The sequence below is a fragment of the Callithrix jacchus genome, chromosome 5 (assembly GCF_049354715.1).
Source record: "Callithrix jacchus isolate 240 chromosome 5, calJac240_pri, whole genome shotgun sequence".
Classification (NCBI taxonomy): Eukaryota; Metazoa; Chordata; class Mammalia; order Primates; family Cebidae; genus Callithrix; species Callithrix jacchus.
Window position 1 is genome coordinate 68,104,854 of NC_133506.1, and position 23,677 is coordinate 68,128,530.

General features: G+C 51.2%; 1 protein-coding gene across 1 annotated transcript in view; it reads left to right on the plus strand.

The window, feature by feature from the left end:
* Positions 1 to 551: 551 nt before the first annotated feature.
* SPNS3 (SPNS lysolipid transporter 3, sphingosine-1-phosphate (putative)) overlaps positions 552 to 23,677 on the plus strand; it is a 60,980-nt gene continuing 37,854 nt past the window's right edge. Inside the window, exons 1-7 of the mRNA XM_078372538.1 lie at positions 552 to 767; positions 11,369 to 11,434; positions 16,750 to 16,886; positions 17,768 to 17,919; positions 18,591 to 18,657; positions 19,756 to 19,904; positions 20,852 to 21,004. Coding sequence (XP_078228664.1) covers positions 569 to 767; positions 11,369 to 11,434; positions 16,750 to 16,886; positions 17,768 to 17,919; positions 18,591 to 18,657; positions 19,756 to 19,904; positions 20,852 to 21,004 — 923 coding nt within the window. The 5' untranslated portion in view covers positions 552 to 568. The remainder of the gene's footprint in view (positions 768 to 11,368; positions 11,435 to 16,749; positions 16,887 to 17,767; positions 17,920 to 18,590; positions 18,658 to 19,755; positions 19,905 to 20,851; positions 21,005 to 23,677) is intronic.

Below are 23,677 nucleotides of genomic sequence, written 5' to 3' on the forward strand. Positions count from 1 at the left end.
AGGCTCATCTCATTTTCTTTAATAGAGACAGAGTCTCAGCTGGGTGCGGTGGCTCACACATGTAATCCCAGCACTTTGGGAGGCCAAGGAAGGTGGATCACGAGGTCAGAAGTTTGAGACCGGCATGGCCAACATGGTGAAACCCCGTCTCTACTAAAAATACAAAAAAATTAGCTGGGTGTGGTGGCAGGTGCCTGTAATCTAAGCTACTTGGGAGGCTGAGGCAGAGAATTGCTTGAACCCACGAGGCGGAGGTTGAGCTTCTCTGGGAGCTTCCCTTCCTCACTGCAGCCACCACAGCCACAGGCTGGATCGAGTGGAGCACAGAGTTGTTCCATTGCCCAGGGTGAGGGTGCCGGGAGCCCTTCTCCACAGCAGGTCTGTGAGGCTGGTGATGGGGAAATCACCCTGGCTGCCGTGGGCCCAGGAGGAAACTGTGATAAGATGCCCCACAGTTAGGGTAGCAGCTTTGAGGTTTGGAGCCTGGGAGCCGACAGGAAGTGACTTGGTGCTGAGCTGATGCACCTTCACCCGGGGGGCTGGTCCCTGCCAGGAGCTGCAGGCTGGCATGACTGGGAGGATGTCAGCGGAGTGCCCTGAGCCTGGGCCAGGAGGGCCGCAGGGCCAGTCCCCAGGGCCAGGCAGGCAGTGTTCCCCTCCTGCCCTGCCCGCCCGCTGGAGCCTGCCCCGGTGGAGGGCCTACGTGGCTGCTGCTGTGCTCTGCTACATCAACCTCCTGAACTACATGAACTGGTTCATCATCGCAGGTGAGGAGAAGACGGCCACGCTAGCACCGCTCTGCCCGCCAGCCAGGGGCTGCAGGTCCGAGATGGCCTTCCAGCCATCACCTGTCTTTCTGCTCCTGGGCCCGTCTCTGGTGTTCTCAGCTCTGGAGGTGGTTTTCAGCTATGCCTGAATCAGGGAGGACCAACCGAGGTTCCCTATGCAGCCTCAACTAAGAGGGGGCGCCAGCTGGACGTGGTGCTTCCCACTTGTAATTCCAGCACTTTGGGAGGCTGAGGCAGGAAGACTGCTTGAGCCCAGGAGTTTGAGACCAACCTGGACAACACAATGAAACTCTGTCTCTATTTTTTTTTTTTTTTTTTTGAGACGGAGTCTCACTCTGTCACCCAGGCTGGAGTACAGTGGCGTGATCTTGGCTCACTGCAACCTCCACCTCCCAAGTTCAAGGAGTTCTCTGCTTCAGCCTCCCAAGTAGCTGGGATTATAGACACTTGCCACCACGACTGGCTAATTTTTTTGTATTTTTAGTAGAGACAGGGTTTCACCATCTTGGCCAGGCTGGCCTTGAACTCCTGACCTTGTGATCCACCTGCCTCGGCCTCCCACAGTGCTGGGATTACAGGCATGAGCCACTGCGCACCCGGCCAAGACTCTGTCTCTATTTAAAAAATTAAAAATATTTTAGGGCCGGGTTCAGTGGCTGAGGCCTATAATCTCAGCACTGTGGGAGGCTGAGGCAGGCGGATCATTTAAGGTGAGGAGTTTGAGCAGCCTGGACAACATGGTGAAACCCTGTCTCTATTAAAAATACAAAAATTAGTCAAGTGTGGTAGCAGGTACCTGTAATCCCAGCTACTGGGGAGGCTGAGGTAGGAGAATTGCTTGAACCCAGGAGATGGAGGTTGCAGTGAGCTGAGATCTCACCATTGCACTCCAGTCTGGGTGACAGAGGGAGACTCTGTCTCAAAAAAGAAAAATGTTTTTAAAAATTAAGAGGGCACAGTGGGGGTGGGGCCAGGGACTTATTGGGTAGTGGGGTGGGTAAGGACAGCAGGGAGGACTTCCAGGCAGAGGCCTCGAGGTTCTGGGTGGAGGACAGGGTAGCCTGGGGCAGCAAGAATAGCTCCTGCGGGCTGTGTTTCTAGGACAGTAGGCTGCTCCAAATGTTGCACATGCTGCCTTCCTTCTTGCAGGCCTCAGGGCTCAACCAGCCTCTGCCTTCTGTCACTCACTTACTCAAGACTGATCGGGGGCCAGGCATGGTGGCTCACACCTGTAATCTCAGCACTCTGGGAGGCCAAGGCAGGCGGATCACCTGAGGTTAGGAATTTGAGACCAGCCTGGCCAACATGATGAAACCCTGTCTCTACTAAAAATACAAAAATTAGCCAGGCGTGGTGGTGTGCACCTATAATCCCAGATACTCGGTAGGCTAAGTCAGGAGAATTGCTTGAACCTGGGAGGCGAGGCGGAGGTTGCAGTGAGCTGAGATCACATCACTGCACTCCAGCCTGGGTGACAGAGTGAGACTCTATCTTAAAAATAAAATACTGATTGTGCCTTCACTTGTTCTTCTCTTCTTGTCATTCATTCATTCATTCATTCAAGACCAATTGAGCACTAATAGTGGGCAGGACGCCCTGGTGTCCGCTGGGGACCCAGGGTGGAAATCAGACTTGTAGTTCCTGAACTCAGGAATGACCATCTCATGGGGCAGAGATAGAGGCTGATTGACGGCAGTGCTGAGAGCAGAGAGGTGAGGCCAGATGCGGGGGAGGCACAGGCCAGGCTGGGAGCTCAGGAGGGTGGCTGCAGCTGCTTGTCAGTTACCAACTCAGCATGCCAGAGTGGCTATGGAATCACCCCTAGACCTGGTTGTTGTCTTTGAGGAGCTCAGAGGTCAGGAGTTCCTCCTCACTTGAGGTCAGGGGTTCAAGACCAGCCCGGGAAACAGAGGAAAACCTTGTCTCTATAAAAAAATTTAAAAATTAACCAGGGACGGTGATGCAAGCCTGATGTCCTAGCTCCTTGGGAGGCTGAGGCAGGAGGATTGCTTGAGGCTGCAGTGAGCCATGATCATACAACTGCACCCTAGTCTGAGTGACAGAACAAGATCCTATCTCAAAAAAATCCCCTGAAGACAGAAAGCAAAACAAAGCAAAACAAAACACAATAAACAACAACAAAAACCCCAAAGGGGTTTGTGTGCCTCCAGGTATGAATGTATGGGGTGAGATCACAAGCTTCTTGGGTGCCAGGCTGGGAGCTTGGGTTTTCTGCCTTGGGCAATGTGGAGCCATATAATTTGATTTGAGGCCCTGATGGAGGCAAGATGAGCCGGGGAGTCAGTTCAGAGGCTGCTGCTGTGGATCAGGCCAAAGCTGAGGAGGCCTGATTTGGAGTGTGGGCTGAGGGTATGCAAAGGAGGGAAGGAGCAAGAGGCAGACGGGAGCCGGGAATCGCCAGTACAGTGCGTCCTGAACCCCGGAGCCTGGGTACCTGCTATCTCTGCTGCTGACCCCGGGGGCCCCTGGCTGGGCCCTAAGACCCTGAGTCTTGCCTGCCCAGGTCCCTTCCCTGTTAGCACTTCCTCTGGATGTGTAAGAAAGGGGGCTGTGATTACTGGGGCAATAGAGGCCTGGAGAAGTGAAATCTTGCTGAGTGTCTGGAAACGGGTGGGGGCTGATACGTTCTTGCAGGAAATGGCTCTTTTGGGGCCAGGGTGGTGGGCTACAGGTAACAGCAAGGCTGGGTGCACGCTTGGCTCTGGGTCATCCCCAGAGCCACGGAGCTGGGGGGAGCCCAGGAGGTGACAAAACAAAGGGATGAGTCCTAATTCCTAAAAATGGAAGATGGGCATTTGCATTTGCTATTTATTTTGCTTACCTGTGTTGTGTATTTTTTTTCTTTCCAGTGACTGTCTTCTTTGTGTATTTAAAATAATAAAAGGGGGGCTGGGCGCGGTGGCTCAGGCCTGTAATCCCAGCACTTTGGGAGGCCGAGGCGGGTGGATCACGAGGTCAAGAGATTGAGACCATCCTGGTTAACATGGTGAAACCCCGTCTCTACTAAAAATACAAAAAAATTAGCTGAGCATGGTGGCGCATGTCTGTAATCCCAGCTACTTGGGAAGCTGAGGTGGGAGAATTGCCTGAACCCAGGAGGCGGAGGTTGCGGTGAGCCGAGATCGCGCCATGGCACTCCAGCCTGGGTAACAAGAGCAAAACTCCGTCTCAAAATAAATAAATAAATAAATAAAATAAAATAATAAAAGGGGGACTTTGAGAGGCCAAAGCATGTGGATCACTTGTGGAGTGATCCAGGAGTTCAAGACCAGCCTGGCCAGCACAGTGAAACTCTGTCTACTAAAAGTACAAAAAAATTAGCCAGGCATGGTGGTGCATGCCTGTAATCCTAGCCACTTGGGAGGCTGAGGTAGGAGAATTGCTTGAACCTGGGAGGCAGAGGTTGCAATGAGCTGAGATAACATCACTGCACTCCAGCCTGGGTGACATAGTGAGACTCCGTCTCAAAAAAAAAAAACAACAAAAAACAGCAACAGGCTGGGCGTGGTGGCTCATGCCTGTAATCCCAGCACTTTGGGAGGCCAAGATGGGTGGATCACCTGAGGTCAGGAGTTCAAGACCAGCCTGGCCAACAGGGTAAAACTCCGTCTCTACTAAAAATACAAAAATTAGCCGAGCATGATGGCGTGTGCCTGTAATCCCAGCTACTTGGGAGGCTGAGGCAGGAGAATAGCCTGAACCCAAGAGGTGGGGGTGGCGGTGAGCTGAGATTGCACCACTGCACTCCAGCCTGGATGAAAGAATGAGACTCCCTCTCAAAAACAAAACAAAACAAACAACAAGAAATAGAGAAAATGGAGACTGATCCAAGATGGCCAATCGCTAACATCTCGGGACTGCAGCTCTCAGTGAAGGCGCGGAGAACTAGACGACGCCACACTTTCAGACAAATTCTGGTCGCTCACGGAGCAGAAGATCCCCAGTGGAGGAATCACACGGGTCGCCAGCGCGACTTTCGTGGCCTGCGCAGCAGTTCCGCAGTAGCCTCTCACGGCAGCTCTTGGAGCAGAGTAAACAGGTTCGGAGGACCCACAAGGGCCCCCAGCACGACACCAGAGCCCGGCGCAGTGGCTGTGATGGCACCTCGGCGCGGCAGCACTCAGCGCAGAGGCGCACAGTAAACGGGACCGGCTCCCCTTCTGACTGAGGTTTGGAGCCCTGGGAAGGCAGAGTCGCCCACTATGGACACAAGAAGGAAGCCAGACAAGAGAATCCTGGGCAGAAAAGCACCATGAGTTTTAATGCCGCTGCTCTGGCCCTGGGAACTAGCAACCTGGACGCCCACTCAAGAGACCTAATCTGAAAGTTGGTAAATTCAAAGACCACAGGAGGATAAACTTACAATAACGGGAAGAAACCAGCGTAAAAAAGCTGAGAATACTCAAAGTCAGAACGCCTCTCCCTCTAAAGATGATCACAGTTCCACATCAACAATGGAACAAGGCTTGATGAAGAACTAGCGCATCCCAATGCTAGAATATCGCTTCAGGGAATGGATAATAACAAACTTCAGTGAGTTAAAAGAACATGTTGTAGCCCAATGTAAAGAAACTAGGAACTTTGAAAAAAAGTTTGATGAAATCCTATTGAGAATAGACAACTTAGAGAGGAGTATGAGTGAAATAATGGAACTGAAGAATACAATACAGGAACTCCGAGAAGTTTGCACAGGTTTAAACACTCGAATTGTTCAAGCAGAAGAAGGGATATCAGAGGTCAAGGTCCAACTTAATGAAATAAAATGAGAAGACAAGATTAGAGAAAAAAGGATAAAAAGGAATGAGCAAAGTCTCCAAGAAATGTGGGACTATGTGAAAAGACCAAATCTACGTTTGATAGGTGTACCTGAATGCGACAGAGAGAATGAATCCAAGATGGAAAATACCCTTCAGGAAATTATTCAGGAAAATTTTCCTAAACTAGCAAAGCAGGTCAATATTCAACCCCAGGTAATACAGAGAACACCACAAAGGTATTTCTCAAGAAGAGCAACCCCAAGGCACATAATCGTTAGATTCACCAGGGCTGAAACGAAGGAGAAAATACTAAGGGCAGCCAGAGAGAAAGGTCAGGTTACCCACAAAGGCAAGCCAATCAGACTTACAGCAGATCTCTCAGCAGAAACTCTACAATGCAGAAGAGAGTGGGGGCCAATATTCAACATCCTCAAAGAACAGAACCTTCAGCCCAGAATTTCATATCCAGCCAAACTAAGCTTCACAACTGAAGGAAAAATAAAATCTTTTATGAACAAGCAAGAACTCAGAGATTTTATTACCACCAGGCCTGCTTTACAAGAGCTTCTGAAAGAAGCATTACACACAGAAAGAAACAACCAGTATCAGCCCTTCTAAAAATATACCAAAAAGTAAAGAGCACCAACATAAAGAAGAATTTACACCAACGAATGGATAAAACAGCCAGTTAACATCAAATGGCAGTAACCCTAAATTTAAATCGACTAAATCCCCCAATCAAAAGACACAGCCAAAACCCAAAGTCATGTTACATCCAGACCTGTTTCACATGCAAGGATACACAAAGACTCAAAACAAAGGGATGGAGAAAGATTTACCAACCAAATGGAGAGCAAAAATAAATAATAAATAAATAAAAAGCAGGAGTTGCAAATCTCGTATCGGATAAAATAGATTTTAAAGCAACAAAGATATAGTGGTAAAAGGATCAATGCAACAACAAGAGCTAATGATCCTAACACCCAGATACATAGAGACTTAGACACAATGAGACAGAAAATTAATAAGGATATCAAGGACTCAAACTCAGATCCGGAACAAGTAAACTTAATAAATATTTATAGAGCTCTCCACTTCAAATACACAAAATATACATTCTAGTCAATACCACATCACACCTACTCATAGGTTTAAATGAAACATTGATTGGCCATTCTTTTTTCTTTTTTTTTAATGCATATTTTATGTGTTTAAAATGGAGACCTCTATTGTGTTTATTTGTTCTGGCTCTGAGTTCAAGTCCTGGATATCATTATCAATTTATTGTCTCGTTGAACCTAAATCTCATTATGTGTCTTATGTATCTGGGTGTTAAGATCTCTTTTACCCTTGCATCCTTGTAGCTTTGAAATCTATTTTATTAAGTGTGAGAATTGCAACTCCTGCTTTTTATTTATTTATTTTTGCTCTCCATTTGGTTGGTGAGTTTTTTTCCATCCCCTTGTTTTGAGTCTTTGTATATCTTTAGATATATCGTTAGATTTTGTGGATAATGTATATTTTGTGTGTTTAAAATGGAGAGCTCTATTGAGTTTATTTGTTCTGGATCTTAGTTCCAATCCCGGATATCGTTATCAATTTTCTGTCTCATTGAATCTAAATCTCATTATGGGTCTTATGTATCTGGGTGTTAAGATCTCTTATTATTACATTAATCCTTTTACCCTTGTATCCTTGTAGCTTTGAAATCTATTTTGTCAAATGTGAAAATTGCAACTCCTGCTTTTTATTTATTTATTTTTGCTCTCCATTTGGTTGGTACGTTTTTTTTTTTTCCAACCCTTTATTTTGAGTCTATGTATATCTTTGGATATACCGTTGGATTTTGTCTGTATCTTTTGATTGGGAGATTTGGTCGATTTAAATTTAGGGTTGCTGCCATTTGATATTAACTGGCTATTTTGTCCTTTCGTTGATAAAAATTCTTCTTTATGTTAATGCTCTTTACTTTTTGGTGTATTTTTAGAAAGGGTCATACTGGTTGTTCCTTTCTGTGTATAATGCTTCTTTTAAAAGTTCTTGTAAAGCAGGCCTGGTGATAATAAAATCTCTGAGTACTTGCTTGTTCCTAAAAGATTTTATTTTTCCTTCAAATGTAAAGCTTAAATTGGCAGGATATGAAATTCTAGGCTGAAAGTTCTGTTGATTAAGTATATTGAATATTGGCCCCCACTCTCTTCTAGCTTGTAGGGTTTCCGTTGAGAGATCTGCTGTAAGCCTAATAGGCTTACCTTTATGGGTAACTTGATCTTTCTCTCTGGCTGCCCTTAATATTTTCTCCTTCGTTTTGATCTTGGTGAATCTAACGATTATGTGCCTTGGGGTTGGTCTTCTTGAGGAATATCTTTGTGGTGTTCTCTGTATTGCCTGGGGTTGAATAGTGTCCTGCTTTGCTAAATTAGGAAAATTTTCCTGGATAATGTCCTGGAGAGTATTTTCCAGCTTGAATTCATTCTCTCTGTCACATTCAGGTACACCGATCTTTTCACATAGTCCCATATTGCTTGGAGACTTTGCTCATTCCTTTTTATCCTTTTTTCTCTATTCTTGTCTTGTCGTTTTGTTTCATTAAGTTGGTCTTCGACCTCTGATACCCTTTCTTCTGCTTGATCCATTCGGCCGTTTAAGCTTGTACATATTTCACTAAGTTCTCGTGTTGTATTTTTCAACTCCATAAGTTCATTTGTATTCCTCTCTATATTGTCTATTCTTTTCAACATTTCATTGAACCTTTTTTCCAAGTTCTTAGTTTCTTTACATTGGGTTAGAACAAGTTCCTTTAACTCCCAGAAGTTTCTTATCATCCACCTTTTAAAGCCTACTTCAGATAATGGAACACAGTCCTTTTCCATCAGGGCTTGTTCTGTTACTGATGAGTCCTTTTCCATCAGAGCTTGTTCGGTTGCTGATGAGTCCTTTTCCATCAGGGCTTGTTCCGTTGCTGATGGGTTCTGATTTTGAGTATACTCGGCCTTCTTAGGCTGTTTTTTTCCCTTCATTGTAGATGAACCGCCTTTCTAATTAGTTTTCTGAGTCGACGTCCGACTTATTGATTCCCAGTGCTGGGATCCGAGCAACCCACTGTGGCAGCCTAAATAGCAGCGGTGAGACTGATGGTGCTCTTCTGCCCGGGAATCTCTGGTCTGGCTTCCCTCTTGAGTCCGCAACAAGTGGCTCTGACTTCCCGGAGCTCCAAACTCCGGTCAGTAGGGGAAGCAGTCCCGTTGGCTCTGCATGAAGAGCTGCTGCGCCGAGACGCCGGCAAAACCGCTGCGGCGGCCACAAGAGTCGTGCTGGCGACCCATGGGGCTCCTCCACTGGGAATTGGCTAATCGGTGAGTGACAAAAATTCGTCTAAAGATGTGGCGTCGTCTCATTCTCTGAGGTTTCACTGGGAGCTACAATCCTGAGCTGTTAGTGGTTGGCCATCTTGGATCGATCTCCTCTGATTGGTCATTATTAATACCCATTTTTTTTTTCAGAATAAAGCAATATTTCCATTCACCCTCCCTCTTTCTCTTCCTCTTTCTTCCTTTCCTTTACTCATTTTTTTCTTCTTTCCTTCACTCAAAAAAAAAAAAAAAAAAAAGAAATCAACTTGTAAACCTCTAGATCCAGATCGGCAATGTCTCTCTCATTGCTTGAATTCCTTCCTTCCCTTCCTCCCTCCCTCCCCACTTCCTCCCTTCCTTCATCCCTCCCTTCCTCAAAAAAAAAAAAAAAAGAAATAGAGAAAATATTAAAAGGGGGAAAAAGACATACTGGTTTGTATGCCAGGTTGTGGTGGCAATTAGGGACAAATTAAATGTCTAAACAAAGATTTCTTACGTTGCTTCTGTTTCTTTGATTTTTTTTTTTTTTTTTTTGAGATGGAGTCTCACTCTGTCACCCAGGCTGGAGTGCAGTGGCGTAATCTCGGCTCACTGCCACCTCCACCTCCCAGGTTCAAGTGATTCTCCTGCCTCAGCCTCCTGAGTAGCTGGGATTACAGGAAGGTGCCACCACTCCTGCCTAATTTTTTGCATTTTTAGTAGAGACGAGGTTTAGCCAGGCTGTTCTGGATCTCCTGACCTTGTGAACAGCCTGCTTCAGCCTCCCAAAGTGCTGGGATTACAGGTGTGAGCCATCACACCTGGCCTGATTCCTTGACCTTTATGTGCATGGGGCAGGTCTTGGAGGTGTGCATGCAGGGCTTTCTTGGGGTGGGTGTTTCTGTGGGGACCCATGTGGGGGCTTCTGTTCCCCTTCTGTGTTTCTGGGTGTGCGGACAGGCTGCCTGTGGCTGAGATTTGAGTCTCAGCTCCTCCAGCTTCAGATGGGTGAACTTGGGCACCTAGAGCCTCTGTTTCTTTGTCTATAGAATGGGGGCGATGAGAGTCCCCACCTTTTAGGATGACAATGGCACGTGTACAGTTCAGGGCCTGGGTCTCGGTCATCTGAGCATGAATGTGATGATCATTCTTCTTCATGATAATGAAGGGCCAGAGCTGCCTGGCTCATGTGAGCAGGTGCTGCAGACCCGGAGCCTTCTGAGATACCACCTAGAGGCTACCAGGAAACAGACCCTGGTGTCTGGGAGACCCACTCTGTCTCTGTGCATTAGCTGGGTGCCCGCTGCTGCGCCTAGGGAAGAACATGCTTGTGCATGCGTGCATGCAAGCCGGGACATCTTGTGTCTTTGTACGTACCTGTTCATCTGTGCATGCCTGGTGATTGTGCATGGGCAAGGCCGCTGTGTCGCACACCTCCAGGGACTTCTGTTTACACAGTGGCCTAAGTTAAGGGCTGTGCACCTCGAAGAAAGAGAGCTGCCGGCCCCTCTGACTGCACTGTGGGTGGCAGTCCTGAGCCTGTGCACAGGCTGGCAGAACTCTGGGCGTGTCCTTATGGGTTCATCTCACTGCACATGTATATGTATGTCTGGGTGTATGAGGCTGGGTGTACATGTCTGTGAGTGTGAGTTCCTGTGTGTGTGTATATTTGTGCCTCTGCAGGTGTGTTCCTCTGGCAATGCCTTGGTTTTTTGTTTTGTTTTGCTTTGTTTTTGAGACCGAGTTTTGCTCTTATTGCCCAGGCTGGAGTGCAATGGGCGTGATCTCAGCTCACCGCCACCTCCGCCTCCCGGGTTCAATGATTCTTCTGCCTCAGCTTCCCGAGTAGCTGGAATTACAGGCACCCGCCACCATGCCCAGCTAATTTTTTTTTCTTTTTTGAGACAGAGTCTCGCTCTGTGGCCCAGGCTGGAGTGCAGTGGTGCAATCTTGGCTCACTGCAACCTCTGTCTCTCAGGTTCAAGTGATTCTCCTGCCTCAGCCTCCTGAGTAGCTAGGACTACAGGTGCAATCCACCACGCCCAACTAATTTCTGTATTTTTTTGTAGAGACGAGGTTTCTCCATGTTAGCCAGTCTGGTCTCGATCTCCTGACTTTGTGGTCCACCTGCCTCAGCCTCCCGAAGTGCTGGGATTGCAGGTGTGAGCCACGACTTGTGTCTGTGTTCGCATATGAAGCAGGGAAGGAGCCACGTGGCTTCAGGCGTGTGTGTAAATGTGTGTGTGTGAACATCTGTTCCTTAGGGATGCTTGTTGCTTTGAGTGATATGCACACATTTCTCTGTGTGCCTGCTCTTATGTGCATGTGGTTGTACATGTGTGGGAGACGGGGACAGAACACTGGGCTGGGTGCCACACCCTGTGCTGTGCTGGTCAGCTGCAGTCCAGTGCCCCTTTCAATGCCAGGAGGGCAACTTCCCATTTCGTGAGCGCTGTCCCTCTGTCCACAGGAGTGCTGACAGATGTACAGATGTTTTTCCACATCAGTGACAGCAATGCTGGTTTGCTTCAGACTGGTAAGGAGGAGTCCCCGCTCTGGAGCTGGGGCCCTGGGCTCATGCTGGGGTGAGCTCTTTCAGTGGCTCATGTTCTGTGCCCAGCTTCAGCCCCAGTGGGTCTGCTGGCACAGGGGGTGGGTGGAGTGTGGCTTGAGGGGCAATCTGGGCAGGAGGAGGAGGGAGCCTAGGCTGGAACAGCTGCACTAGTTCGAGTGGAGGGTACCACAGGAGAGCAGAGGGAGGTGGGGCTGGGACAGGCCCCGCGCTTCAGCTCCTGGCTGCGGAGCTGATTACTGCTTCCCTTGGCACTGGTGAAGCTCAGCTATGCACCTGAGGCTTGCTTGTGTTTGAGAAATCCTGATGTGTGCCTTTGCCTCACAGACCTGAAAAATCTGACTACTGGGACACATGAGGACAGACAGACACAGACACAAACAGACACATCCTCCTGTATGGGCTCAGAGGGATGTGGCCCACAGAGAGCCTAACACCCGGCAGCGAGGGCAGCCACATGTCCCATCTCAGCATCAGAGTGGTTGGGGCCATGAGGCATGAGCTTTTCCCCTGTGGGTGCCTGCATGGCGTTACACACCCACATGTGCACACACACAACACACATGGTCACAACACGTGATACACACGTGCACACACACCCAGCCTGTAACTAGCATGTGCTGAGGGGCCTCCTAACAGCCCGTCTCTCAGGGCTTTGGAACATGACTCTCAGCTGGGCGCGGTGGCTCACACCTGTAATCCTAGCCCTTTGGAAAACTGAGGCGGCTGGATCATGAGGTCAGGAGTTCGAGACCAGCCTGGCCAACATGGCGAAACCCCGTCTCTACTAAAATTACAAAAAAATTAGCCGGCTGTGGTGGCATACGCTTGTAATCCTAGCTTCTCAGGAGGCTGAGGCAAGAGAATTGCTTGAACCCAGGAGGTGGCGGCTGCAGTGAGATGAGATGGCACCACTGCGTTCCAGCCTAGGTGACAGAGTGAGACTCCATCTCAGAAAAAAGAAAAAAAGAAAGAAAGAAAAGGAACATGGCTTTCAAACTGGGTACAGGTATCCCTGGGGATATACAGTAACTTTCCAGGGTCTGCACGAACACAGAGAGTTTTGAGAGATTGACTCATTTCTAGATCCTCAAGTCTGTATGTTTTTTCCTAAAATGATGTGCCTGAGGAGAAGCCCGTGGTCAGCCTGTGCTTCCCCTTCCTCTTCTTCCCCGTCACAATTCCCTGTCTACTGAGGGAAGCAGAAAGGGACTCCTCTCCCTGTCCTGGGTGTAAAACCTCCCAGGCTCCCTCCTGCATGGATGCTTGGTTTCTGTTGGGGGGGCCTTGGGAGAGAAGCAGAGAGCATCAGGAGACACGTGCTAGGGAGGTTTGCTCCAGGACACAGGCCCAGGCAAGGAGCCAGGCCTTATCTAAGCATCCCTGTGTGCCATGTCTACCATCTATCTACGAATTAGAATTCAGAGTGAGATCATGGTCTCAGGGATGCATGTCCACACATTTCTTTCAGTGAAAAACACAAAACCAACGTTTTTCTTATAATCAGTTTGATTGTGTAATTGGTTTGGCAAGAAAGGATGGGTGGGTGTCCTTGCTTAAATTCTACTGCAGAGATTTCCCAGAAACGGAATAAACTCGGCCCTGTAGCTCCAAGAGTTTGGATGAAAATATAGTTAAAAAAATACACAACAATGTGGGAAATCCCATCTTTGGCAAAGATTCAAAGTTATGATAAGAACATTTTAGTGTTAGCTGAAAATGTGTGGCAGAGTATGTAGTTCTAGAAACTTCTTTGAAAGTGACGTGAGCAAGAGTTAGAAGATCACAGCTTTAGAACACGCATCATTTCCAATTGCCCCTCAGTCTTGAGGCCAAGAGGCCGGCAGCTGATCTTCCAGCCACATCTGTAGCTGAAGTGAGACCATCTTGGTTCAACACCCACAGCCTTCTCAATTAAATAGATAATGGTGGTTTGGTCAACATTTCCCTTCACTGGTTCTTTTTTTTTCTTTCTTGAGATGGAATTTCACTCTTATTGAACATGCTAGAGTGCAATGGCACAATCTTGGCTCCCTGCAACCTCCACCTTCTGGGTTCAACTGGTTCTCCTGCCTCAGCCTCCCAAGTAGCTGGGATTACAGGTGTCCGCCACCATGCCCACTAATTTTTGTACTTTTAGTAGAGACGGGGTTTCACCGTGTGGCCAGGGTGGTCTTGATCTCCAGACCTCAGGTCGTCTACCAGCCTCGGCCTCCCGAAGTGTTGAGATCACAGGCATGAGCCACCGCGCCCTGCCCTTACCTGGTTCTTACCAGGGTGGTCAGGATTATTACTACAAGGCTTGGGCTACAGAGGGAGGGGTGTGTGTGTGTGTGTGTGTATGTGTGAGTGTGTGTTTGGGAGTAGGTGAAGAGAAGGGTCATCTTTGCAAAAACAACCCAAAAATGTCATGGAAAGGACAGTAGGCTTGGAGGCTGATGGTCTCTGGGCGCTCAGGTGAGTCTCTTCACCTTTTCGGGTTGCCATGCAATGGCCCTTAGCCCCAGCCTGTTGTCTGTCCACAGGGCTGCTGAGAGGAGGAATCTGGTGACTGAGAGAGGTTGGTGAAGAGATAGAGGGATTAGGCTGGGCACCGTGGCTCATGCCTGTGATCCCAGCATTTTGGGGGGCTGAGGTGGGCAGATCACCTGAGGTTGGGAGTTTGAGACCAGCCTGGCCAACATGGTGAAACCCCAACTCTACAAAAAATACACAAATTAGCTGGGCGTGGTGGTGGGTCCCTGTAGTCCCAGCTACTCAGGAGACTGAGGTGGGAGGATCACTTGAACCCAGAAGGCAGAGGTTGCAGTGAGCCGAGATCATGCCACTGCACTCCAGACTGGGCCACAGAGCGAGACTGTCTCAAAAAAACAAAAAGAGAAAGCGGTGGAAGGTGAGAAGATGCAGTGGTCAGGTTCCCTCCACCCACCCATGGGATAGGGAGGCTGCTGGAGTTAGTTAATTCATTAACAATATTTAAAACTGACACTGACTTGGCCCTTACCCCGTGCTAGGCTGTATTCTAAGTGCTTTAAATATCAGCTTGTTTAACATTCACGACAACCCCACGAGGCAGGTTTTACTCTTATGCCCATTTTACATTTTGAATCCAGGAGGTGTGCCTCCCGAGCCTGTCTTTTAACTCCGGGAGGATTCATTTCACCTGCTATGTCACAGAAATAATTTGAATTTGGAGATGCTGGGAATGAAGAGTGTCTGTGTTCCCCTGGGGAGGGGCACCTGCAGGTTCACAGTACGTCTGCAGGTTCAGGGACTTAAGCCCGCAAGTGATCCCTGGAGATGAGAAATATGGGGAAATATATATATATTTTCTTTTCTTTTGCTGTTTGTTCATTTGTTTTTTGAGACAGAGTCTTGCTCTGTCACACAGCCTGGATTGCAGTGACATAATCTTGGCTCACTGCAACCTCTGCCTCCCAGGTTCAAGTGATTCACCTGTCTCAGCCTCCCTGGTAGCTGGGATTACAGGCACACACCACCATGCCCAGCTAATTTCTGTATTTTTAGTAGAGACGAGGTTTCACCATGTTAGCCCGGCTGGTCTTGAATTCCTGACCTCAGGTGATCTGCCCACCTCAGCCTCCCAAAGTGCTGGAATTACAGGCATGAGCCACCATACTCAGCTGGGAAATATTTTTTATAAATTTTGGGTAAAGAAGATGTGCATAAACAAGAAATGAAACAACCCTTGCCCCTCTGGAAGGTTAATAAATTTGACCACATCAAAGCTAAACACTTTTGTATGATGGTGATTGAAATTATGCAATTAGTAATAATAGGTAACATTTATTGGACATTTACATGAAGCTATGCAGATAGCTTTTATGTGCTTTATTTTACTTCATCCTCTCAGGAATGCAACAAGAAAATAGTGCTGTTGATGAAAGGGAGCATGAAGAGTTAAGGAATTTGCTCTGGGTCACATAGCCAGAGTGGTGAGCCAGGATGCAAACCCAGCCAACTTAGTCCCAGAAGTTACGTTTTTAATTCTTAAAACAAATATAAAAAACGATGGGAACTTATTTACAAAACATATTCACGAACAACGGCCCAGTGGAAAAATGGAGAGAGGGCTGGGAGTGGTGGCTCACGCCTGTAATCCCAGCACTTTGGGAGCCCGAGGGTGGATCCCTGGAGCCCAGGAGTTCAAGACCAGCCTGGGCAAGATGGCAAAACCCTGTCTCTACAAAAACTACAAAAATTAGTGAGGTGTGGTGGTACACGCCTGCAGTCTCAATTATTCTGGAGGCTGAGGTGGGAGGATGGCTTGAGGCCGGGAGACAAATGCTGCAGTGAGCCGAGATCGAGCCACTGCCCTCCAGCCTGGGTGACAGAGTAAGACTCTGTCTCAAAAAAAAAAAAAAGAAGAAGGTATGAATACAGCTGTGTCCAGGGAACATTTTACCTAGTAGGAAAACCAACTCTTTCCTGGCTTCCTGAACTAGTCACTAGTTCACAGTCAATGTGCTTGTTCTTTTTTTTAATTTCTTTTTTTGAGCTGGAGTCTTGCTCTATCACCCAGGCTGGAGTGCAGTGGTGCAAGGTTGGCTCACTGCAACCACTGCCTCCCAGGTTCAAGTGATTCTCATTCCTCAGTCTCCGGAGTAGCTGGGGTTACAGGCACCCACCATCACACCTGACTAATTTTTTGATGTTTTTTAGTAGAGACAGGGTTTCACCATGTTGCCCAAGCTGGTCTTGAACTCCTGAGCTCAGGCAATCTGCCTGCCTTGGCCTCCCAAATTGCTGGGATTACAGGCATGAGCCACCGCTCCCGGTGCAGTGTGCTCATTCAAAACCATCCTCGTCCGCTGCTCAGAGCAGGCCCAGACAGACTTCCCTCTTCCCCTGCTCCCTGTTGCCCCAGCAGGTGTATGAATGAAAAATCAGACCAGTTCCATATCCAGGCTCACAGGGGTCATGTGTCTTTGTAGAGTTGGGAGACTGTCATCTGCTCCATGCCTGATGCTCCATGTTCACTCCCATCTCACCTTTACCAGCCTGGAGGGGATAGACTTCTCCAGTGTTGGGGTGACACTCAGAGCCAATGCCGGGTCCAGGCCCCAACACTCTGGGCTGTGGTTTCGTGTTGGCAGAGCACTGTGAGATTCACCTTGTCTTTTCTTCCTCATGCCCTGGGCCAACTGCCAAGATGCCAGCTTGTGGCATCTGAATCAGGCTCCTTTCCCGGGCCTGCTGGGTGGCCTGCCCCACCACAGTTGTGGGGGATCCAGGCTGCCCCTCTGTGTCTCCTCCAGTCTTCATCGGCTGCCTGCTGCTGTCTGCACCCGTGTTTGGCTACCTGGGTGACCGACATAGTCGCAAGGCCACCATGGGCTTTGTGATCTTGTTGTGGTCAGGAGCTGGCCTGGCTGGCTCCTTCATCCCACGCCAGGTAGGTATCCAGGCCCCTGCCCAGGCCCCTGAAGCCCCTTCCCCACCTGCTTCCTCCCTGGCCCAGTCCCGTCAGAGCTGGGTGTGGACAATTCTGCTCCATTCCCGGCTCACCTTTACCAAGGTGAGTGGGGGTCGCACTGAGGGCTAGGAGAGGAGGTGAGGGCACAGCCTCCAGCTGAGCCTGCACAGGTCAGAGCCAGTAGACTTTCTTTCTTTTTTCTTTTTGTTTTTGAGACAGAGTTTCGCTCTGTTGCCCAGGCTGGAATGCAATGGCGTGGTCTGGGCTCACTGCAACCTCTGCCTCCTGGGTTCAAGTGATTCTCCTGCCTCAGCCTCCCAAGTACCTGGGATACCAGGCACCTGCCATCAAGCCCAGCGAATTTCTGTATATTTGTAGAGACAGGGTTTTACCATGTGGGCCAGGGTGGTCTCGAACTCCTAACCTCAGGTGATCCACTCGTGTCAGCCTCCCGAAGTGCTGGTATTACTTGCGTGAACCACCTCACCCAGCCAAGCTGGTGGACTTTCTTAACAGGAGGCCTCCTCTCTCCTACCTCTCACTGCCACACCAGGTTCATTTCTGCCCAACTCTGCTGGGGGTAACAGTTGCTGTCTTGGGGAACTGGCCTGGTTAGCCATGGCAGGACCCAGGAGAAGGGCTCCCCTGAGCAGGAGGGCAGGCGGTGGCTGCAGGGGACACACATGTGATTTTGGGAACCTGGAGCGGGGAAGGTAGTGAGGTGTCTATAGCCCCGATCCCCTTTCCCTCCTCTGGGGTCCTGTGTCATGGGTCCCCTTGGCCCCTCCTCCAAACCCTCGGGCCCATGGCCCTATGGGTGGTTTCTGGAACTCACTGTGGTCTTGTGCTCACTCACCCAGTATTCTTGGCTCTTATTCCTGTCCCGGGGCACCATGGGCATTGGCTCTGGCGGCTACGCCACCATCGCACCCACCGTCCTGGGCGACCTCTTTGTGAGGGACCAGCGAACCCACATGCTGGCTGTCTTCTACATCTTCATCCCCGTGGGAAGGTTGGTATCACCCATAGGTCCACTTCCCCAGGTGGTAAACTGAGGCACAAAGGAGTCAGAACAGGGGCTGGGGTGGGTAGGAGAAGTCAGACCAGAGGAGCTGGGATTGGAGTTCTAATACTACCCCTTCCTCACTGCATGAGTTTACCTCTCCGAGCCTCAGTTTCCTCATCTGTGAATGGGGCACCAGCTGATGGGCGGGGGAGGAGTAGAGGGGATGGGGATGCACCTACAGATCTGTACACTCAGGAGCATGGCCTGCGCAGGGAGGGCCCGGCCAGGGAGGAGAGGGGAGGAAGTGTGCTAGGACCAGGCCCTGCACCCACAGCAGGCTCTGCCAGGGTGGGGTTTGCAGTCAGGACTCTGGCCTCTGACCCCGCTTTCTTGAACTCACCTGACTCAAGTAGGGCCCAGCCTTGGGCAGGAGGGTGGAGGGTGTTCCCATAAGTGGAAGAGTGGCGCTTGGGGTGGGCCTGGAGCCAGAGGCCGCTGGTGGCTTGATCAAGGGCAGTGGACATCTGGGCCTTACGTGACTTGCTCTCCTCAGTGAAACAGCTCTGGGCCTGCAGAGGGCCAACTCCCTGGGGCGGGGGGGCACCCTGGTCAGGCTGGCCATGGGGTCTGCCTCCTGCACCCCCCCACAGCCCATTCCCCTTGCCCCTCTGTTGCAGTGGCCTGGGCTACATGCTAGCGTCGGCCGTGACGGCGCTGACCGGGAGCTGGCGCTGGGCCCTCCGAGTGAGTCCAGCTTCCTTGTCTTCCCTTTGCTTTCCCTCTGGACCGGCAGGGACTTCCCAGCCTTGGGTGACCTTTGCCACTTGGCGAAGCACCCGGCGCCACAGTGGGGGGCGGTGGACGGCATCAGCAGATTTGGACATTTGGAGCCTCATAGGGAGCATGCATTGTGGAGGTCCTGGCCCTGGGTTCCAAAGCTGGCTGCTTTGTGTACTCGATGTGTGACCTCAAGTGAGCCGCCTTCTTCACAGCCTCAGTTTGCCTGGGGGCGGAGTGGGGATAGTAAATGCTACCGGAGGCATCTTGGGGGTCAGTGAGACAGAGAAGGAATTTCCGGGCTGCAGGGTCAGGGCACAGAGGAGGCCCTTGAGGGCTGGCAACGAGGCTTGCTGGGCAGTGGGGCAGGATGCTGGGGAGATGCTATGCAGGCCCTGCTGGGGCTGCAGCCGTCGTGACTCCAATGTGGGCAGGAGACGACCATTCTGCAGAGGAACGTGCTCAGTAGCAAAGGCACTGAGCTGGGAGTGCCCGGGAGCTGGTGTGTAAAGCACTGAAGCCAGAGCCAGAACCTTGGGGGTGGGGTGGGCTTCAAGGAGGCAGGTCTGACCTGGCTCGAATGTACCATCTCATGGTCTTAGCCGTTTGAAGGCCACTCAAGGCGGGCAATAAGATCCCCATCCTTGGGGTTTGAGCTGAGGGGCCCCTAGGAGGGGATATCAAGACTGGTGTGGCAGATGGAGGGCTGGCCCAGGGAAAGGTCAGCTCTAGGGGCAGCGAGACCTCCAGGGACCGGGCCAGTGTATCGAGGGTCCCTGTTCTCAACCATCTCAGGTCCACTGGTCCCAAAAGAGTGGTGTCAATACTGGAAAGACGGGAGTTACATCAAGCCCCGAAGAGACTCCACTCCCCAGAAAGGCTCCAGCGGAGCGGGCTGAGAAACAGGGGTACAGCCTGCTCTGTTGATAGCAGTACCCAGGAATCACATTACCCCCACTACTCCCAGAGGTCAGATGCTAGCTGGTACTGTGGCCAGCTGCCCCCGGGGTCTCCTGGACTGTGAGAATATGTGGTCCTCAGCTTTCTGGGCTCTCTTGTCCCCAGATCATGCCCTGCTTGGAGGCTGTGGCCTTGATCCTGCTCATGCTGTTGGTTCCAGACCCACCCCGGGGAGCTGCGGAGATGCAGGGGGAGGGGGCTGCAGGAGGCTCCAGGAGGAGCTGGTTCGAGGATGTCAGATACCTGGGGAGAAAGTGAGTGTCCCTGCTACCCCCTGCCAGCCACGGAAAAACCCCTTTGTCTGCCCCAGCCTCATTGAACCCCTCTCTCCACCTCTGGGGAGCCCTCCCTGGTTGCCCCAGTATTCACAGCTCTCCTCTTCCTCTGAGATCCCACTTACCAATGGAAGTGGCCCTCCCTCCCTTAGAGCTTGGCTTTTGTCACCTTGTCATGTAACAGATATATGGACAGGGAGGGAGGGAGCTGGAGTGAGACCCAGCCTTGCTACTGCCGCTGACCTGCCCATAAGTGGCCCTGGCACTCAGAGCCTCACTGTCCGTTTATTCAAGAAGGAATTCTCCAGCCTTGCCTGCTTCTCCGGGTTGTGGGGAGGATGCTGGGAGTTCATCACTCACCTCTCCCAGCCTTGTGGCATGCGTCATCCTCGCCACGTGCCAGCCACGCTGGGGAGGCAGGCAGGAGTCCCCTGCGGGTCCCAGGCCTCAGATTCACTGCAGTGCAGGCCAGGGACAGGACCTGATTCTGTTACTGAGCCATGTCACTGGCTGGGAGGATTCAGGGGAAGATGGGGCAGGCAGAGACAGCTTCCTATAGAATGTGATGCTGGATGGCGACCCCTAAGCATGGGGAGAGTGGGCCCTGCAGAGAGGAGGGAGGGAGGAGGCGGCATGCACGAGCCAGGGTGTGCAGGTGGGGGCCTCAGAAACATCGGGGAGGCTGGAGCTCAGGGAGCTGCCAGGAAGGATCTGGAGGCTGGAGCTTGGGGAAACCTGAGTGTCTTCTTTGGTGCTTCAGTTTGCCTGCCTGTAAAGAGCAGGTAGCAAATGCTGCCTTTGGAACCTTGAAGGTTAACGAGACACAAGATGGAAAGTTTCTGGAGCCCAGGAATGGGGAGGGTGGACAGGTTCCTTCAGCCCCAGCCCCGCCCGATGTCAGCCGAGGTACCTTGTCTGTCTTACAGCTGGAGTTTTGTGTGGTTGACCCTCGGTGTGACTGCCATGGCCTTTGTGGCTGGAGCCCTGGGCTTCTGGGTCCCCAAATTTCTGCTCGAGGTGCATGTGGTCCACGGGCTGCAGCTTCCCTGCTTGCAGGAACCATGCAGCAACCCTGACAGGTGAGGGTGTCGGGGGCCCATGGCCTAGCTCAGGGTGGGGGCTCTTGCTGAGGAAGTTCTGAGGTTCTGAGCTCCAACATTCAGTTTCTGGAGGGGGAGCACGTGGCGCTGTGTGGAGACAGTAGGAGCTCTGGCTCTGGCTCTGGCTCTGGCTCTGGCCGAGCCTCTGCTGCTCCACTGGCCACTGCCAGCCCCCTTGTCTTCTCTGGGCTGAACTCCCCATCTCTCCACACTTGGGGCTGCTGTAGGCTCCGGGAGGTGCCTGTGGGAGATGGGGGTGAGGCTCCTTCGGGGCCTGTGGGATGACAGGAGCCTTAGCAACCATCCTGTGGGGGGCCTGCAGTGTCTTCCATGAGGGCATCCCATTCTACACATGGCAAATGGGGGCCTGGAGGCCTCATTGCCTCTCTGGTTTGGGGATTTCATGTGTTGGGAAGGCTGCTGGGAGGGGGGCGCAGGCACTCTGCCCTCGGGGCACAGCCTCTCCTGCTTCCTGCCTGGCTGTCTCCACCACCCTGCTGGCTCCACTTCTGTCCCTGCCACCTTTGACCCTGGGCTCCAAGAGCTCCAGTGACGGCTTGATGCTGAGTCAAGAACATCCTTCCTGAATAGCAGGCACCTGACCCTCAACCCCGGCCTCCTCCCTGCCTCCAGGGCTGCTCCTCAGCTTCCCCGTGGCCTCCTCCTCCTTTCTGACCCTGTCCTGGTGGGTCCTGGGGATGCTGTCCTCTTCTCTGGAGCCCCATCCTCCCCAGGGCTTTGGCGACACTCTTCCTCTGCTGACTGCCTCTCCTCCTCCTCCTTCCTTCCTCCTCCCCCTCCTCTTTCCTTCCTCTTTCTCCCCCTCCTCCCCTCCTCCTTCCCTCCTCCCCCTCCTCCCCTCCTCCTCCCCTCCTCCCCTCCCTCCTCCTCCCATCCTCTCCTCCCTTCTCCTCCCATCCTCCTCCTCCTCCTTCCATCCTCCTCCTTCCCTCCTTCCCTTCCACCCCCTTCCCTCCTCCTTTCTTCCCTCCTCCCCCTCCTCCCCCCTCCTCCTTCTTCACTATTCTTCCTGCCCTCCTTTTCTCCTCCTCCTCTTCCTTTCTTCCTCCTCCTCCTCCTTCCCTCCTCCTCCTCCTTCCCTCCTCCCCCTTCTCCTTCCCACCTCCTCCTCCTCTTCCTCTCTTGCCTCTGCCTCACTCTCTGATGCCCAGACAGAGCTCCGTGTAACTTCCAGGACGTCCTTGGCTTCTCACTGGTCTGTGCCTGGGCCTCAGCCATGCCCTTTGCCCATAACTTTCTTCCCTTTTCTCATCATTACTTATTAAGCTTTTACTTTGGTTCAGGCCCTATGCTGAGCATACCTTCTTCTCTTCTCTTCTCCTCTCTCTCTTTCTTTTTTTGAGACAAAGTCTCACTCTGTCGCCCAGGCTGGAGAGCAATGGCGCGATCTCGGCTCAATGCAACCTCCATCTCCTGGGTTCAAGCAATTCTCCTGCCTCAGCCTCCTGAGTAGCTGGGATTACAGGCATGAGCCACCACACCCAGCTAATTTTTGTATTTTTAGTAGAGATGGGATTTCACCATGTTGGCCAGTATGGTCTTGAACTCCTGACCTTGTGATCTGCCTGCCTTGGCCTCTCAAAGTGCTGGGATTACAGGCATGAGCCACTGTGCCCAGCTTTTCTTTTCTTTTTTTTTCTTCTCTCCTCTCCTTTCCTTTCCTTCCTTCTCTCTTTCTCTTTTCCTCCCCTCCTCCCCTTCCTCCCTTTCTTTCCTTCTTTCTTTCTTTCTTGAGTCAAGGTCTCATTCTGTCACTAGGCTGGAATGCAGTGGTACAAACTGCAGTCTCAACCTCCCAGGTTCAAGCAGTCCTCCCACCTCAGCCTCCCAAGTAGCTGGGACCACAGGGGCACGCCACCATGCCTGGCTTTTATTTTTTTGAGACAGAGTTTCAATCTTGTTGCCTAGGCTGGAGTGCAATGACATAATCTTGGCTGACTGCAGTCCCTACCTCCCGGGTTCAAGTGATTCTCCTGTCTCAGCCTCCTGAGTAGCTGGGATTACAGGCACCCACCACCACACCCAGCTAATTTTTTTTGTATTTTTAGTAGAGACCGGGTTTCACCATGTTGGCCAGGCTGGTCTCAAACTCCTGACCTCAAGTATCCACCTGCCTCGGTCTCCCAAAGTGCTGGGATTACAGGTGTGCGCCACCGCACCCGGCTTACAAAGTGTGTTTTTTCATATATGGTAGGTAGCATTCACAGGTTGCAGAGATTAGGACGTAGACATCTTGCGGGGGTATTCATTCAGCCTACCCCTGAGCGGACAGAAGGCCCTGGTGTGAGAGTGCTGCACAGACCTCAGCTGTTAGTATCTCCCCTGTGGTGAGAATAAGTCCCGGGTGAAGGTGAGCAGGGGCAGGAAGCCACAGGACACAGGATTCCAGTTCAGCCAGAGGGAGAACTTCCAACACTCATAACGCAAGTGGCCCAGATGGAAGGGGCTGTGTGGGGAGGGGAGTAGTGAGCTTCCTGCCCCAGGGGGCGTGTAAGTGGAGGTTGGTCAGCTGCTTGCCAGGGCCAATGTGCAGGGGATCAGTGTAGAACTTACAGATCTTTTTTTTTTTTTCTGAGATGGAGTCTTGCTCTGTCACCTGGGCTGGAGTGCAGTGGTGTGATCTTGGCTCAC